Source organism: Triturus cristatus, chromosome 12, assembly GCF_964204655.1.
Source record: "Triturus cristatus chromosome 12, aTriCri1.1, whole genome shotgun sequence".
NCBI lineage: Eukaryota > Metazoa > Chordata > Amphibia > Caudata > Salamandridae > Triturus > Triturus cristatus.
The window spans coordinates 91,154,315-91,169,768 of record NC_140595.1 but is presented as its reverse complement, the minus strand read 5'-3'; the positions used below and the strand labels follow the sequence as shown (position 1 = coordinate 91,169,768).

Here is a 15,454-nt window from a genome sequence, read left to right as displayed (position 1 = left end):
TAATATAACATACTGAATAAAACACCCACATGCATGTATCTTCATTCTTTTCATCATCATCCATGCCACAGGTCTTGATAACTCAATCCAGGAGCCACGAAGTGTCTTGAGGCCTCAGGTTTATCTTACCTTTAATATACAGTGCTCAGTCTTTTCAATTCGACTGTCCGAAAACTGCCTAAAGTGAATCAGAGTACTCTGAAGTAGGCATAAACTGGCACATTAGCAATAGATAAAATACCAATACAAACCAATCAATCCAATGTGAAGGCATGAGACCAACTGAAATCCCTAATGAAAATAAAGCGCATAATTTTTTCAGTCTGCACGTTTATTCCCTTTTTTATGTTAGTTTCTTGTGTTTCATTTTTTTTTTTTTACTAAATGCCTATATTGTTGGAACTAAAAACATTCCCTCTTTAAAGGTACCATGCACCTGGCCCTTTTTATACTGAAAGTATAGGTACTGCAGATTCTTGTACCTGTATACAGCTACATAACAAAGAGTATAAGCGGGCATCTCAGTGCTATTGCTTACGTTTTCAGGTCTTTGTTCCAAGGCGCTAGAGTCCAGCTCTGAAGCTTGTTGAATGATTTCTGGCTGTTAGAGAGTACTCAAAGGCCCAGATACCCCAATTCGAAAGATACTGGCAAAGAAGTTATCCACAAACAGGGCAATGGGTATGTTACAAGATTCACATTAAATGCTCAGTCAGGAAATAGTCCAATACATATGTGAAACTGGGAGCCAAGAAAAGAGTGGTGGTGATCACAGGTTCAGTTCCTGCTTGACTAAAAATAACAGATAAACTCTTACCATCAGGAACTTGCAATAGCAGCCAGTCTTGCCGCCCACAATAATGAATCGTGTGGCACAAGGTGAGGGATTTCCCAGTGCCCCTCTGCCCATCTCGCCGCAAATGGTCAAGGAAAGGCATGTCACAGTGTAGAAATGCACATCAAAGGAGAAACAATTATACCCACTCTTCCTTTATTCTAATCATGGATGGTTGTAAATGTGTGGCGCTGAACTTACGGGGTCACATTCTTCCATTTTGGTGATACTAATTTAGATCCAATCAACAATGTCTTTTGCACTGCGACAACACACACAACTACCACTGTATCAATCCTAACTTAGAGGACAGTAGTTCAATGGGAATTGGCACAAAACTACACTTTCATTCCTTATGTTTTCCCCGGCGATCAGTGTTTGCATTAAGGAAGCTTGCACTTCTGAAGAAACAGAAGCTTTCGCTGCTGAATGAATTAAATGAAATAAAAATGTATAATAAACACGCACTACTACCCTAAGGTGTCTAGGCGTGCAAGCTTGCAAACTGGGCAGTACCAGGTTAGGTGCTGCTGAATGTGCTTGTACTGCTAATGAAGGTCACAGGGCAGGGTTGGCCTATTTATGCCAGGGTGGAGGAGGCTTATACGGCTGCTTGTGCCAGTATGGAGGAAGCTTGCTCAGCTGCTATCTGTTTCAGAGTGGATGGACACTTTCAGTCCTTCCCGGTCTGGCAGGGGACTGCTGCTGCTTGTGCCTACGTAGTGGACGCCTGCACTATTCCTGCCTGCGGTGTAGCAGCGGTGTAGATATCAATGCTGCCACAGGTGCAGCTGCCCTGGGGCCAATGAAAAAGATGTCCACTGCACCAAAATGGTGGCTATCTTTTACTACCCAACTAAGGGCCATTTTCCTTGCTTGTAACAAGGACCATTTCACCCATGCTATGTCACTATTCTGTAGCGCCCCTTTGTTTGAGGGAAGATCAACCTGTTCCATCTGATAAACCAGTTCAATGTTTGAGTGAAGTTCTCTTAAATTGTGCTCAATATTCTAAACAGATACTATTAGAGAGGCAGACGTACCTACTGCACACTATTCATATGACTAAGAAGAAAATTGATGTCCAAATGTGACCTACAGCAGGGAGAAGGGGTTGAGGTGGCCAATGAGGGTGTACGGTGGCGGTGTGTGTGCATGTGGTCTCCATAATGCGTGGCAGGGAGTCCCTTCCGCTTGGTGCTATGTATTCTGTCTGGCCAGACGTCCCATTGGTCGAACACTCACTGCAGTAATGAATGGTCTTTGAACAGGTCTTGTTCTTAAGATAACTTCAAATTACTGGCACAAGCCTACACAAGATCTTGGTCACTCAAAGGGCTACCAGTTATCCCAATGATCGATCAGCTTGCAGAAAATACTAACATACATACTCAGGGTTTCAAAGGTTCCTTCCATTGACACGGGCGAGTGCCCGGCAGATCCTGGAAAAGGAGGAATTGCGTGAAGGATACAAATAACATAGCGGACAGCTGGGTGGGAGAAATCTGTGTTTTTGATGCAGCTGATGATTTCAAGAGCGGGTCTCCGCACCATAAGGCCTGCTTCGTTGAAGGTTTTTACCTGGAGAAACACAGAAATGGAGGGTAAAATATCGGGCCTGGTCTTTCCTAATGGCTTTTAGCAATCCATATAAGATGCACTCACTCTCTATGTAAACTCTGGACTGTGACAGGCCCTTCACCCTTATTCAGAAAGACCCTAAAGCACTGACAGTAAACAAATACTGGCTCTGCAGACTGGGTCTTGCTCATACTACCACCCATCTCAAAGGACCTGCCACCTGATCTTTCACACAGTAACCCATCCACTACTGGCACAGTGATTTAAATAAAGTTTTTCAGTCATTGTTGTTTTTCACAGTACTTAAGAAATTTCTGAGCTGACTAATCTAACACATGCATGTTTTGATTACACTCTGGTCCACTCGCATACAAAATGAGCGTACTCAAATCACGTCAGCTATACATTTGGAGAGTCTGTTGCTGCTACTGAGGTATATTCTATTCAGAGTTCAAGGCTTAATTGATCAAGGATTGCTTCTTGTTCGTAATGACTCAATCTTGTCATTGCAAAAGACCTAAATAGCGTCCCTGCGCTTTGAAAGTGCTAAGGCTTGTCTGGGTACCACGGAAGCTATGCCCTTCCGAAGCTCTGCAATAGGTTTCAGACCTTCAATATAGGAGCAGCGCCATCTGATTTCAAACCGTGTAAAAACACAAGTCCCTCTTTGCATAATGGACTAACCCAATGTACTCCTCATGATTTCACCTCACTCCAGTTGTGAGCCGTTTGCCGACTCTCACATTGAGCCTAAACTCACCAAAATATCTCAAGACAGAAATAACTTCAGAAGAAAGACCCTGTAGGCTACCACTAGCAGCCTCCCTTAGACCAACCCCTTTTCCGCCAGTAGAGTAAAACCAAAAGCACCACCCTTATCCCACATGACACTAAGCACCTGCTTCTGGAAGCGTCTGGGAAGTCCATTGGGAAACAGTCTTTTTAAGTCCTCGGCTGGGATGCTGTAGTGTTGTCCTCTGTGCGCCTCTCTATGCTGAGCCTGCAGTAAAAAAATAAACACTCAAAAGTGATTAAAGACCCTGAAACTAAAAAAGTGGATATGAGAAAGGGCTTGTCATCTCTAACAAACGTGATACACGTTACTGCAGTCCCTCATCCTAGAATATCTTTCAGGGTGCCAAATACAATGCGAAAAGTCATAGTGATGCAACCCGCAAGCCCTCTTGTGCAAACATAGAAGATTAGGACCTGATCATTTTTGTGAAATCATGCTGTATTTCCCAAAAAGATGAATTAGTTTAGAGAAACATTTTGTATTGCTTCCACAATCCAATTGTGTATCCACATTTGTGAGTATTCCTCAATGTGAGTACTTCTAAAGCAAGTATATTTCAAGTCTACACTGTATGAGGTTTCGCAGTCCAATTGTAACTTGAGAGATCTGGTTCCTAGTGGCCTATGCAAATCTAACACAATTACACCTGCAAGCAAAGATACTGAACATCACCTTTCTTAACCTAACCCACTGGTGCCCAAAATGTCTTCCACATCCATAAGATTCAGTGGCTCCTATCCATTCTCTTTTTCCCTTCTTCCGTAACCAAAGTGTCAGTTTAATGATTTCTTTTGTGTTCACACGCATTTATCACGCCCAGACCAATCAAGGCCTGCCCTGCATCTTACATCCGACCACTATGCTCACCACTCAATTTTCACTTCTTTATGATCTGCTGCTACTGTTATTGCTCGCTGTAATATTGTATAATATTAATATATATGTAATATTATATAAAACTACTTATACATTTACATTACATGGATATACTTTCGGAAATAAACCATTTGAATGAAACACAACAGGCTATTCCTATTGCCATTAAAAGTTCTTACATTGTGGTTTCGTAAGACCCGGAAAAAATCTAGCCTTGGGCATTTTGCATTCACCCATCTTCTACCATGGCAGCATCCATAGATGCCTGCATTGCCCCAACTGCATTATTGTAAGCCAAGTAGCTCATTCTTGGCCTCCAGGCTTTTGTGTCTACTCTACTGAAATTCCTGCCTCTAGGCTGTTAATGTCATTTAAATTTGCTTAATTGGCAGAGGGACAGCACACAGAGTGTGTTAAAAATGTTCATTCCAGAACCTGTCATCTTTTAATGATCAGGGAAGCTGTTCATCCTTTCAACATAACCGCTACCTTCCAGATGAAGACAGGCTCATGTGTTTAATCCATGAAGGAATAGATCATCTCAGGCGTGGATGTGGAAAAACTGTAGCCGGACACCCAGAACTTTATTGTTTGGGGCCAAGAACAGCAAGCTTTCATACTTATTTGTTCAAATGGAAAACTAAGCCAGACCCAACTTCCTTCAGCACAAACCCCTTGGCCAATAGTCTACACTCCCACAATATGGTTGCAGGAAAGAGAACATTCTGTCACCAAGAAACGATTTGTATCTGTGCGTATAAGTTGTCCAAAATTGTATACACAATTCATTCATTCTCATCTTTAGTATAAGGGGAGGGCTCAAATGAATGCAGTAAGCTGTATGCTTACTTTGCATTTGTGTCAGTCGTTTCAATGTGAAAATATGTATACGTTTACAAAATGAGTGCGCCCTGATTATATGTTAAAAGCCACAGGAGCACAATAGCAAGATTTTGATTTTCAGCTTTCAAAATAAAGCTGTATAGAAAATTTGAGACTTGAAAAAAATGTTTTGGTAAGCTTTTGTGCAACTTTATATACCAATTTTCTGATACATCAGTTAAGAAAGCGTGTTTATTAAAAACACAAATAGATTTCGAGAATCAGTGTAAACCCATTCTGGGCAACATGAACATACATTTGGGACCCCATTCTTAAAGAAAGCCACAAACATGGACCTGCATGCCTTTGATCCTGCATTGCTGCAGATTTACTACTTTCAGGAACTCACAAGAGTTGGCAGATTATACCTGGAAACTGTACTCCTAGCAAACGTTTGTGAATTCCATTTTCGTATGAGCAAATCTACATGCATATATCTGTTCCTGTGAAAATCCAATGGGGGTGGGACTGCAAATTCACTTGTTAATTTTTTTTCTCAAGGTTAAAAAAAATATGTTCACTGACTCAGAAACCTGTTTTGCCTACACACCCACCTCTTTTAATACACTGGATAAAGATTTACTCCTGTGTCATCTCAAGCACATTCCGACCTTTTTTAGTATGGAAACAGACATGAAATTGAGGTCTTACAAGTTGTTCTTGGGGAGAAACAGGGAAACTGCTGTTCTCCAGGAAGAATTCAATATTCAAGTGTAAGCAGTGGATACCAGGGAAAGCTTAGGATAGGACCAAGACGGTCATGTGCCACCCCATAGTTTGGTAGAGCGATGGGGCTGCTCTTGGGTATCTGACTAAATTACAGCATTTTGGTGCTCCCATCAATCAATCGGGGGTTTATATAGCACACTATTCACCCATGAGGGTCTGCTCCGGATCAGTCGAAGACCCAGTTTTTGGGTTCCTTCCCAAAAGTGTGCAGGGTTGGGGAGCGTCTGATGTTGACGGGGAGCTTGTTCCAGGTCTTGGCAGTGATGTAGGAGAAGGCTCTCTCGCCTTTTCTGTTTCTGCGGAAGCAGGGGACCTCTGCTGGGGCGAGGTCGGCAGAGCGGAGGTTCCTCTCGTTGAGGTATTTGGATCTGATGTTGTTGAGGGATTTGTAGGCATGGGTGAGGAGTTTGAAAGTGGCCCTCTTCTCGAGGTGGAGCCAGTGGAGGTCTCGTAGGTGTTGGGTCATGTGTTTGTGACGTGGAGTCCCGAGGACGAGTCTGGCCACGGCGTTCTGGATGGTCTGGAGTCTGTGTAGTAGGGCTCTGGCTCAAAGGTGAAGTACTCCGTTAGGTATTGGAGAGTCTTTTTGAGGTTACAGTCGCTAAGTTGAGTTTGGTTTTGCAGGAATGGGATAACAAGAGTGAACCACATTCTCCAGCCCCAAAGCGTACCAGGATAATGTTCTGTACTGCAACTGTGTGTTCCACCTTCCTATATCCATCTCACTGGTTCTAGCCCTTTATTATTGTCAGTTTGTTTCTAGGGCTGTCTTTGTTCAACCATCACAACAAGTATGTTATTCATTTTTTAAGGGTCCATACTGTTCAAGCTATCTTGCTAATGGCTGCACATCTTTATAGTGTATGTTAATTTTGTGCCGGAAATATTAGGACAGCTTGTCCTGCGGAAAGGTTAATGTTGGCTAACATTTAACTCTAAACAACTAAAATACCTCAGTTGAATGCAAATGCACGTCACCGCTTGCGCAACATTTGAGTGCCTCAGGGTGTTATTTTTGCCATCCGCAGGCTTAGCTGCTTGTAATGAAGATTGCTTTTCACCATCCACAACACAATGGCATTTTTTTAGTTAACAGACTTCTGTTCCACCCCCAAAAAAGTGTATTCCAAGTTTAAATTTGAGCTGTATTTGCTCATAATCACTTAACTACCCACAAACTAAATATATTTCACATAACATCCACCCAGCTGAACCATTACATACCAGAGACACCAGTTTTCACATTCCATTAAGATACTCAAATCTTACAGAATGAAAGTATACGTGGTTTCTCCTGAAAGATTGCTGCCGGTTCTACACTTAGGTGGGTTGATGGAAGAACATTTTTCTACAAAGTTAAAGTGCAGTTAGCACACACGTAGCACAATAGAAATGACGTACTAAAATTAAGGGCCAAGGGTTTTACTAATCGAATTATACGAATAGTATCTGGGAAGTCTTACGATAAGGGCTCCTAGTTGTGTCGTATTTAGTTTTTCACATTTCAATCTGCATTTATTCATATTCCTTTCTTGCTTCTCTACTCTGTAATTATTCAGATTTAATTTTTGAATTATGTAAGGCTATTTTCACATTAGTTTGATTCATTATTTATAGTTTTATTTATGAATTACATTTATTTGTGAAACGTTCACTTACCCTTAATTGTCAGAAGGGTTTAAATGCTTGTCCCATAACAAGAAAAGGCAAGCCCCCAAGGTACGCAATTCCAAATTATATTTATTTAAAAGAAATCCATGATAGCCCACATCAACATGTTTCGGTGTTCTTACACTTTATTCACGAAGGGTTTCAAAGCTATATAAAATCTACTTAAATAACTCAGATCAGTTAACAATGTAGTCCAAATATCCATATCACCTATATAAGCTTCATAAAGAAATTGCCTGTCTTTGTAATAAAAAAAAAAACACATACTCTCTTTTTTTTTTTTAAACCCATGCTGTCTATCTGCATCTGCCAGTCATGATTCAAAGACTCCGGGGTCCAAAAAGAAACTGTACTTTCTACTGCTTGCGTTTTTAAAAATAAATACAAATAGACTGGTTTTCTGTCTGTTGTTCAGAGTAAAAACAGTGAAAACTGAAAACCCAAAGCCTTAGTCATGAACTACCATCAGTTTAAAATCCTTAACATAAGTTTTTCATTGTTGATTTCAAGTTGTGAGATTGCAGACACAATTAGTGGGAATAAAATTAAATAGATTTTTAGAGTATGGTTACTTTCATTTAAATAAAGTTTTCCAAAAGCCCACAAACTGTTTGAGACAGTGCCATGGATAACCCTGCTGCTTCCAAGGTTGACACAGCAGAATAAGTGCTGCTTGAGTTCAATATGTTAGTGCATTGTTCAGTTTGATACCATGACTATGGAAAATACTTTACCAACTTGTCAAGGAGACCCACCAGAGTAGTCAAAAAATTAGCCGTTCTCCTATAATCGACTATTATGGTCATATTTATTTCATAGTCCACTAATCTTGGAGCGCTGATAGGTAATAGTAAAGGGACTGAATTTAAGCTTACCACAAGTGAACTGCTTCCCAAAAACATTACAAGCTGATTCTGCCTCGTAATGGACAGTCTATAGGAGTCTGATGCTGCACTACAACCAGATGTTGTGGAAACTCACCGGGTCACCCTCATTGGTTCTGAAGATGGCTCGCGGCATCTCAGCGGAGGCTTCGGTTCGGAGCGAGGCTGCGGCATTGGTAATCCATGCCCTGGCAATACCTGGCAGTGTGTGTCTTGACTCATGCTGCAAAGGAGAAGAAAATGCGAAACCTATGAAAACGCTGCTAGTTATTTTATTTCCCAATTTACCTAGCGACAGTTAGTAGGCTCTTAGGTGCTCTAGCTTGCTTTGAACCTATATAAACCTAAACCGATAGAAGACAAACACTACAGGACTTAATGAAATAGGCAATCATGGGGAGCAAAGGGTTTCTTTGGCAAGTCCCAGAATATGACTTGTTTCTTTGCTGTACAACATTTTTAAAGAAACCAATTTTTACACATAGCCTCGATTAATTAATTAAATAATCAAACAGACCTAGCCAAAAGGCAAAGTACTATACATTTACAGTAACAGAGGGGCATCCTGTGTGCAGTAAACATTTAACTTAAAGGCAATATTATCACAGGATGCCTTTCCTTCTTTGTCAACGAGAATTCAGTGATTCCAACACTCAATTTGACCTTACCAGCATAACGTGAGAGACCACGTCCATGACAATTTCTACATTACATTTCTCCATTAGGCTCCAGACAGTTATCTTCATAGTACTCAATCCTTGTAACCCTTCGTGTCGGTATTGCTTCTTTTATTTACAAAGTAAGCAATTCCTCTAGCGCTCTCCAACAGTGTTGTTCCTGCATCGCTCTCGCAGGGGTTCGAGTAGTGCTTCATGTGTTTGTGGCTTGATACGTCTGTCTGGGAAGATACCTCTGGCAGACTTTGGCAGAGTTGCTGCTGCTTGTAGATCTAGAATATGAGGTCATTACCTCTAGAGCACAGGATTTCCCTAACAATCTCAACAGTGTTGCATATTGTATCTTTACAGAGCTGCATCCCCCAATGTTCCTATCGGTGTTGTTTGCTAATCCTCTACTGTTCTATTTATTTATTTTTATTTATTTTATACAAAGTGTAAAGCGCGCAAATACCTGTGGGTGTCTCGGCGCTATGAACGGCGAGCAAGAACCAGAGACTATAGACTATTGCCTGAATAGCCATGTTTTTGTCATTTTCCTGAAGGCAAGTAGGGTCGGGCTAGACTTGATGTGGATTGGAAGAGAATTCCACAGCTTGGCCGTGGCGACGGTGAATCGTTTGTCACCCCATGAGGCTGTCTTGATGCGAGGAACCCTTAACAAGTTCGCTGGGGATGACTGTAAAGCTCTGTTATGGGTGTAAGCACCCAGAGCTTCCATCAGGAACAAAGGTCCAGTATTGAGGGTAGCTTTGTACGAAATGCAGAGGGCCTTGAATTTAATTTGGCTTCTTATCGGAAGCCAGTGATACTGTAGCAGCACTTTTGAGATGGATTTGTACTTGGGGGTTCCTGATAGGATTCTGGCCGCTGAGTTCTGGACCAGCTGTAATTTATTGAGGATTTTACTCTGTGCATTCATGAAGAGGCCGTTACAGTAGTCAATTTTTGACATGACTAAGGTGCTCACCAGGGTCTTTCCAGCAGTGAGTGGAAGGAATGGTAAGAGGTTTTTTTATCATTCTCAGTTTGTAGAATGATGATGAAACAACTGAGTTTACATGAGATGCGAAGGACAGCTTGTCGTCAAATATGATACCCAAGTTTCTGACCGTAGATACAGGGAGTGGAGGAGGTCCCAATATGGTCGGCCACCAGGAGGGGGACCACCCTGGGGATAATTTGCCAAAAATCATTACCTCTGTTTTTTCAGAGTTAAGTTTTAGGAAATTATTAGCCATCCATGTACTGATGGCCAGCATGCCTTCCTGGAAATTGGCTGCTACTGTCCCTCCATCGTTGTGCACTGCAAGCACCAATTGTGTGTCATCAGCGTAGGAAGTGAGACCTCTCCCGTGTGCTTTGATGACTCTGGCCAAGTCCGACACATAGATATTAAATAGTGTCGGACTCAGTGATGATCCTTGTGGCACGCCGCACGGGGAGGCGAATTGTGGGGTGTTAAAAATGCCAAGACTCACTGATTGGGTGCGGTTGGTGAGAAACGAGGTTAAAAGGTCTCTGGCCGTGTGTCTGATACCTATGTTTGTGACACGGTCGATCAGGGTGGCATGGTTGACCGTGTCAAATGCCACAGACAAGTCCAAAAGTATCAGGGCAGCAGCACCACCTTGATCCAGTATCGTCCTAATCTCCTCTGATGCCTTAATAAGGGCTGTCTCGGTTCCATGGCCCTTCCGGAAACCAAATTGCGTGTCATCCAGTAAGTTGTTGTCTTCAATGTATTTGGATAGCTGGGAGTTCATAACTTTTTCGAAGATTTTTGCTGGGAATGGAAGGCCAGCGATGGGTCTGAAATGTTTTGTATCAGTTGGGTCAAAGCTGTGTTTTTTAAGCAAAGGCTTGATGATGGCTTTTTTCCATATGAGCGGATAGATGCCTGTTTTAAACATCGCATTACATATGTTAGAGAGGCTGGGAGCTATAAGATCGGAGATAGGTTTTAGAATAGAGGGTGGGCAGGGGTCGGTGGCGGATCCTGATTTAACGATGGAAATTAAGTTTGTGATCTGATGCAGTGAGATTTGATCAAATTCTGAGAAAGAGGGAGAGGGTTCAGAAATGTCATGATTCGAAAGCTGATGGTCTATCTTGGGTTGAGAGGAGACGTTGGCATATATGTCATTGACCTTTTCGAAGAAGAAGCTGGCAAGCGAGTTGCATAGGGATTGTGAGGGAGCTATGGTGAAGTTTGATGTTTGCCCTGATAGCTTGGCTACTAACTGAGTTGTTATAGTTGTTTGTTAGAATCTTGAGCGGATTCAATCGGTCTAGTGTAGTATTTAATTTTCTCCTGCACAATGAGAAGTTTATATTTGATAAGTGCGTCTTAGTAGCGGATTTTTTCATTGTTGCCGTAGTCTTTCCGCCAATGCCTCTCGAGGTTTCTACATTGTTGCTTTTCTAGTCGGAGAGCCTCTGAGAACCATGAAGCAGAAGGAGTAAGTCGGTTTTTGGAGGCTTTTTTTAGTGGAACCAGGGAGTTCTATCAGCACTGCTGGTTATATCCGTATCTTAGGAGACTACTCGCTTGTGCTGCCAGTATTATTTGTTGCATCTGAAAGATTGCGGAACTCCCTTAGTGCTTTCTGCCACTATTACTTGTTGTGTTTCCGTACCATCGCATTCCTCCAATGCGCCCTAGAATTGTGGTTTATAGAATTACCATATTATAGACCCACTCTCCCAAATCTCCCTGTTTTGCTGTTGCATCTTTACAGTATGTTTCTTCCTGTGACAGTTGTGAATTGATTGTTATATCTCCATCGTGCTGGTTTCTCTACCACCCCCTCGGTGCTCCTGTGTGCACACACTGGCTAGAAACTCCTCCAAAGTTCTGTCTGTGTTTCGTGCTGCATCTACTTGGAAAGCGAGTCGTCCAACACTTGCTGCCAGTATTGCTTGTTGTGCCTCCCTATAGCAGTATTGTCCACTGACAGTCCCGATCAATGTTGTTTAATGTACATCCATAGTGTGGGATTCTCTTTCCGCGCTACGCTGTGAGATCAGCTCTGCCTCGAATTCCTCAAACACCTTTTCCTACAGTGATAAATGGCTCTCACCTTCTCGCGAAGCAGAGCTCTCTGCGCTCCATAAATCGCTTCAATTACCGCGGGATTAGTGCAGAGCTCCCCGCCACTTGATATCTATAATTAAACTGCACTGTAATGATTTTCTTGCTCCGTAGGATCTGGAGCGCAGCAGCTTCCATTAGCGAGCCACATGAATGAAGTCTTAAGATACTCTGGTAATGCACTTGGCAGAAAAGGCTTTGGATTCTTCTTGCGAAATGGGTGGTGGTAGGAGCTGGCGTAGGGATGTTTGAACATGAGCAAGAAGTAAAATAACTGGGTTTTGAAACCTATGCTATGGCCAGTGTCAAAGGTCCCTGCCTAAAGGGGTCAACTCAGCCACTGATTGTGCATGGGTAGCTACAATAAAGATCAGATATAATGTAATATCCTTGTCAGTGAAACTTCTATAATATATGTATGAATGAAAAAAAAAAAATCAATCAAAGCCACAAATTAATATTATGTTATGAGAAACAAAGTAAAACACAGACAGTAAAACAGGCCGCTCTGATTGCCTCTCCTTTGGTGATGTTCTCCTGTACATATAAGCCTGTTTTACTGTTTTGCAAGAAAAGGCGATTGGCCCCTGAAATCCTGTTGTGCTGTTGATTGTTAGCCCCAACACCTTTTTGTGGTTTCCTAAAACATTGTTTTGCTAAGTCTTTATGGGAAATATATAAAGGTAACAAAAAAGAAATAGCATTTAAATGGTTGCCATATAAGGCCCCCACTCTGCTAATGAAGTTGGCATAAATGTGTGGTGCCAGCTGGCATGAAAACAATGAACTTTATGTGAGAATGGAGAAATTTAGAAACAAAATATAAATTGGGTGTAGGACTCAGCGAAGCAGGAAGGCACTGCTGCAGAGATCAGAGGGTCATCTGTATGTCAGATTTGAACCTCAGCAAAGCTAGCTAATTTAGGTGCTGTGCTGTAAATCAATGCCAAAATACTCAAATCCTCTCTATATATGGCAAGATCTCTGCCTTTGCCTCCCTCCCACTGCAATCCAAGAGATGGAGGTAGGGTTGCATGCTGAGGTCATAACCAGTCCCTTATCTTCAGTGCTTGAGGTATCATATAAAAAGCAAGATATTATCGTCCAAACGACCAAGGGGCCTACAATATGTAGATTCTTACTGAATGAAAAAATTGTTAAGCATGAACAGCTGCCCAAACCGGTCGTCATAGTTGACAGGTTATTGGCAAGATCCTTGTGGTGTCTCCAGGAGGCCGGCTGTCTCCCCACTCTCTTGAGAAGAACACTACAGAGCAACAAGCATAGCATTCCGAAGCTTGGGCATTCCATGCTTTGGCTTAAAACAACAAAATTTTCCTTTTCGCAAACATCATCTACAGTTCCAACTCCATCGGAAGGTTGGCTAAGTCTATGGATATCGGTTGCTTGCTGGAAACATGACCTCATAATGCCTTTTTCCCCCATGCGCTCCATTCTGCCCTTTCTTGTGTGACAAAATCCTCCTCAATTTGTACACATGTATTTGTGCCGCCGTATCTAATAAATATCTGTACTCCCCTTGTTGGCAGTGTTTTCAAGTCAATCTTTGGAACATAAAGCCTTGCTCGTGGGTATTTGCATTGTATAAGCAGGACACACTATGGGATTTACATCAGCTGACGGTGTGTGTATACACTTTATTCCACCCATGGGTTCAATATGATCATGAACTGTAGTGCTTGCTAGCAAAGACATGCATGGATTAAATATGCAAAAAGTAACCCCTCTTCCAGGTGTTTAACAGTGCCTACTTACGTCCCGCTCAAGTTTAGGCCAGGGAGCTAAGGCTTCTGTAAGTATCTGATGGCAACATGTCCTCTTATTCATAGCAGAGCAGTAGTCTGCCCTTCTAGAACCTTTGTTTCTCCATTGGGCATACTTGCTTCCATTTACAAATTTTAACTCTTTGAAGACACAATCATAATCTACTGCTTTAAACTATGGCTCAAGAATGCTACATTTGTTGCCAAAACATTTATGCTAAAAAAATAATGTGTTAAGAAAAAACCTGAACAATCAGTGGAGTTGGGCATGGTGTTACGTGAGCGTCTTTCTTGTGGTGGGTCAATCTTTAGCGTACATATGGTTACGAAGGCTAACGAGGACAATGAAGGGTCACGTTTTGGGATGGAAGTGTCGATTTTTGATAAACAGTTGAGTTCCCGGTGCTGGTCTACCATGTACATGGCAAACTCCAAGTCAGATTCCTGCTTTGTTCAAACAATGTAGGATATGTGGAAAGGGGTGTTAACTTCACTGGGATTTGCAAAGGTATTAAAGTCATCAGTGTTCTGGGCAAAAATCAAAAAGTGGTACCAAATGCGAACGGTTTAAAGTTAGTAAATGTGCAACTGCTCTGATAAACCTATAAATTGACAGTAAAAATCAGGCACTGTGTGTTCTAGTGCTCTTTATTTAACCAAATACCAATATTTCTAGGATTTACTAGATAACAAATTGAGATATACAACACTGTAACTGTTTGATAATCAACATAGTGTGTGTGTCATGGGTTTTAGATTATACTTTATTTTTGGAAAGATTTTTCCTTCTAGTATAGGCACATGTATTGCGTACCTAAATTCGGAGAAGCTAGTTTTTGTGAAGACAATAAGTAAACTCAAAATGATTCCAGACCATTGAACCAACCAACCAGTTGTGTTAAAACTGCATAACGATGAAGCATACAGTGTACTGAAAGAAGTCGCTTTACTTTGCTGCTCAAGGAAGAAGACATGCCGCAGAAGTGGCCAACAGAGACGTGACCGCATTGGTGCCAGAAAAACATTTTTGTACAATACACTTAAACAGCGGGTGGTGGTCTGTGGGGGTAAATGACACAGTAATTTTCACACTGAAAACCTAAACAACATACCATAGCTAGAAAGCATTAAAAAGAGACAAGATAAACAAAAACGCGACACAAACATATGTAAAACTGGGTGGAAACGAACACAGAATACCATAGATCGAAAACAAATAGCTGGTTTCGAGTTTTATAAAATCTCATTATTGCAGGCAAAGCATAACAAGTGCTTCTATTACCAAACTTGAAAATCATTACAGGTTTCAAGATGTCATTCTTTCTTAGGAAAAAAAGAAGACTAGACCTTCTGTGGGAAAACTTAAATGGAAAATTCACTTTGAAACATAATTTTACTCCCCCTTAAATGGCTTTCTGCTCAGTTAATAATAACAAATGGATAAATATTAGTCTGAATTCTTGTGCTCCGTGAAACACAATAAGATATGATGAAGAGTAGGGCAGAAGCAAGGCAGTAAAATTGAGTGTAAACAAACTTATTTAATTTACAAAGAATAAAAAGAAAAAACACAACATCTTCATTAGTTAAAGAACTAATAGGGGTACAGGAATGAAAGGACTGAGGCATCAAACATTTTCCAGAA

The 15,454-nt window shown here is 41.5% G+C and overlaps 1 protein-coding gene across 2 annotated transcripts in view; it reads right to left on the bottom strand.

The window, feature by feature from the left end:
• Nucleotides 1-15,454, bottom strand: part of DAP3 (death associated protein 3) — a 93,365-nt gene that overhangs the window by 22,176 nt on the left and 55,735 nt on the right. For both annotated transcript variants that reach the window (XM_085637968.1, XM_085637969.1), the window contains exons 3-6: nucleotides 8,352-8,477; nucleotides 3,315-3,416; nucleotides 2,308-2,416; nucleotides 818-910 (exon numbers count right to left, since the gene is read on the bottom strand). In XM_085637968.1, the coding sequence (XP_085494094.1) occupies nucleotides 818-910; nucleotides 2,308-2,416; nucleotides 3,315-3,416; nucleotides 8,352-8,477 (430 nt within the window). The remainder of the gene's footprint in view (nucleotides 1-817; nucleotides 911-2,307; nucleotides 2,417-3,314; nucleotides 3,417-8,351; nucleotides 8,478-15,454) is intronic.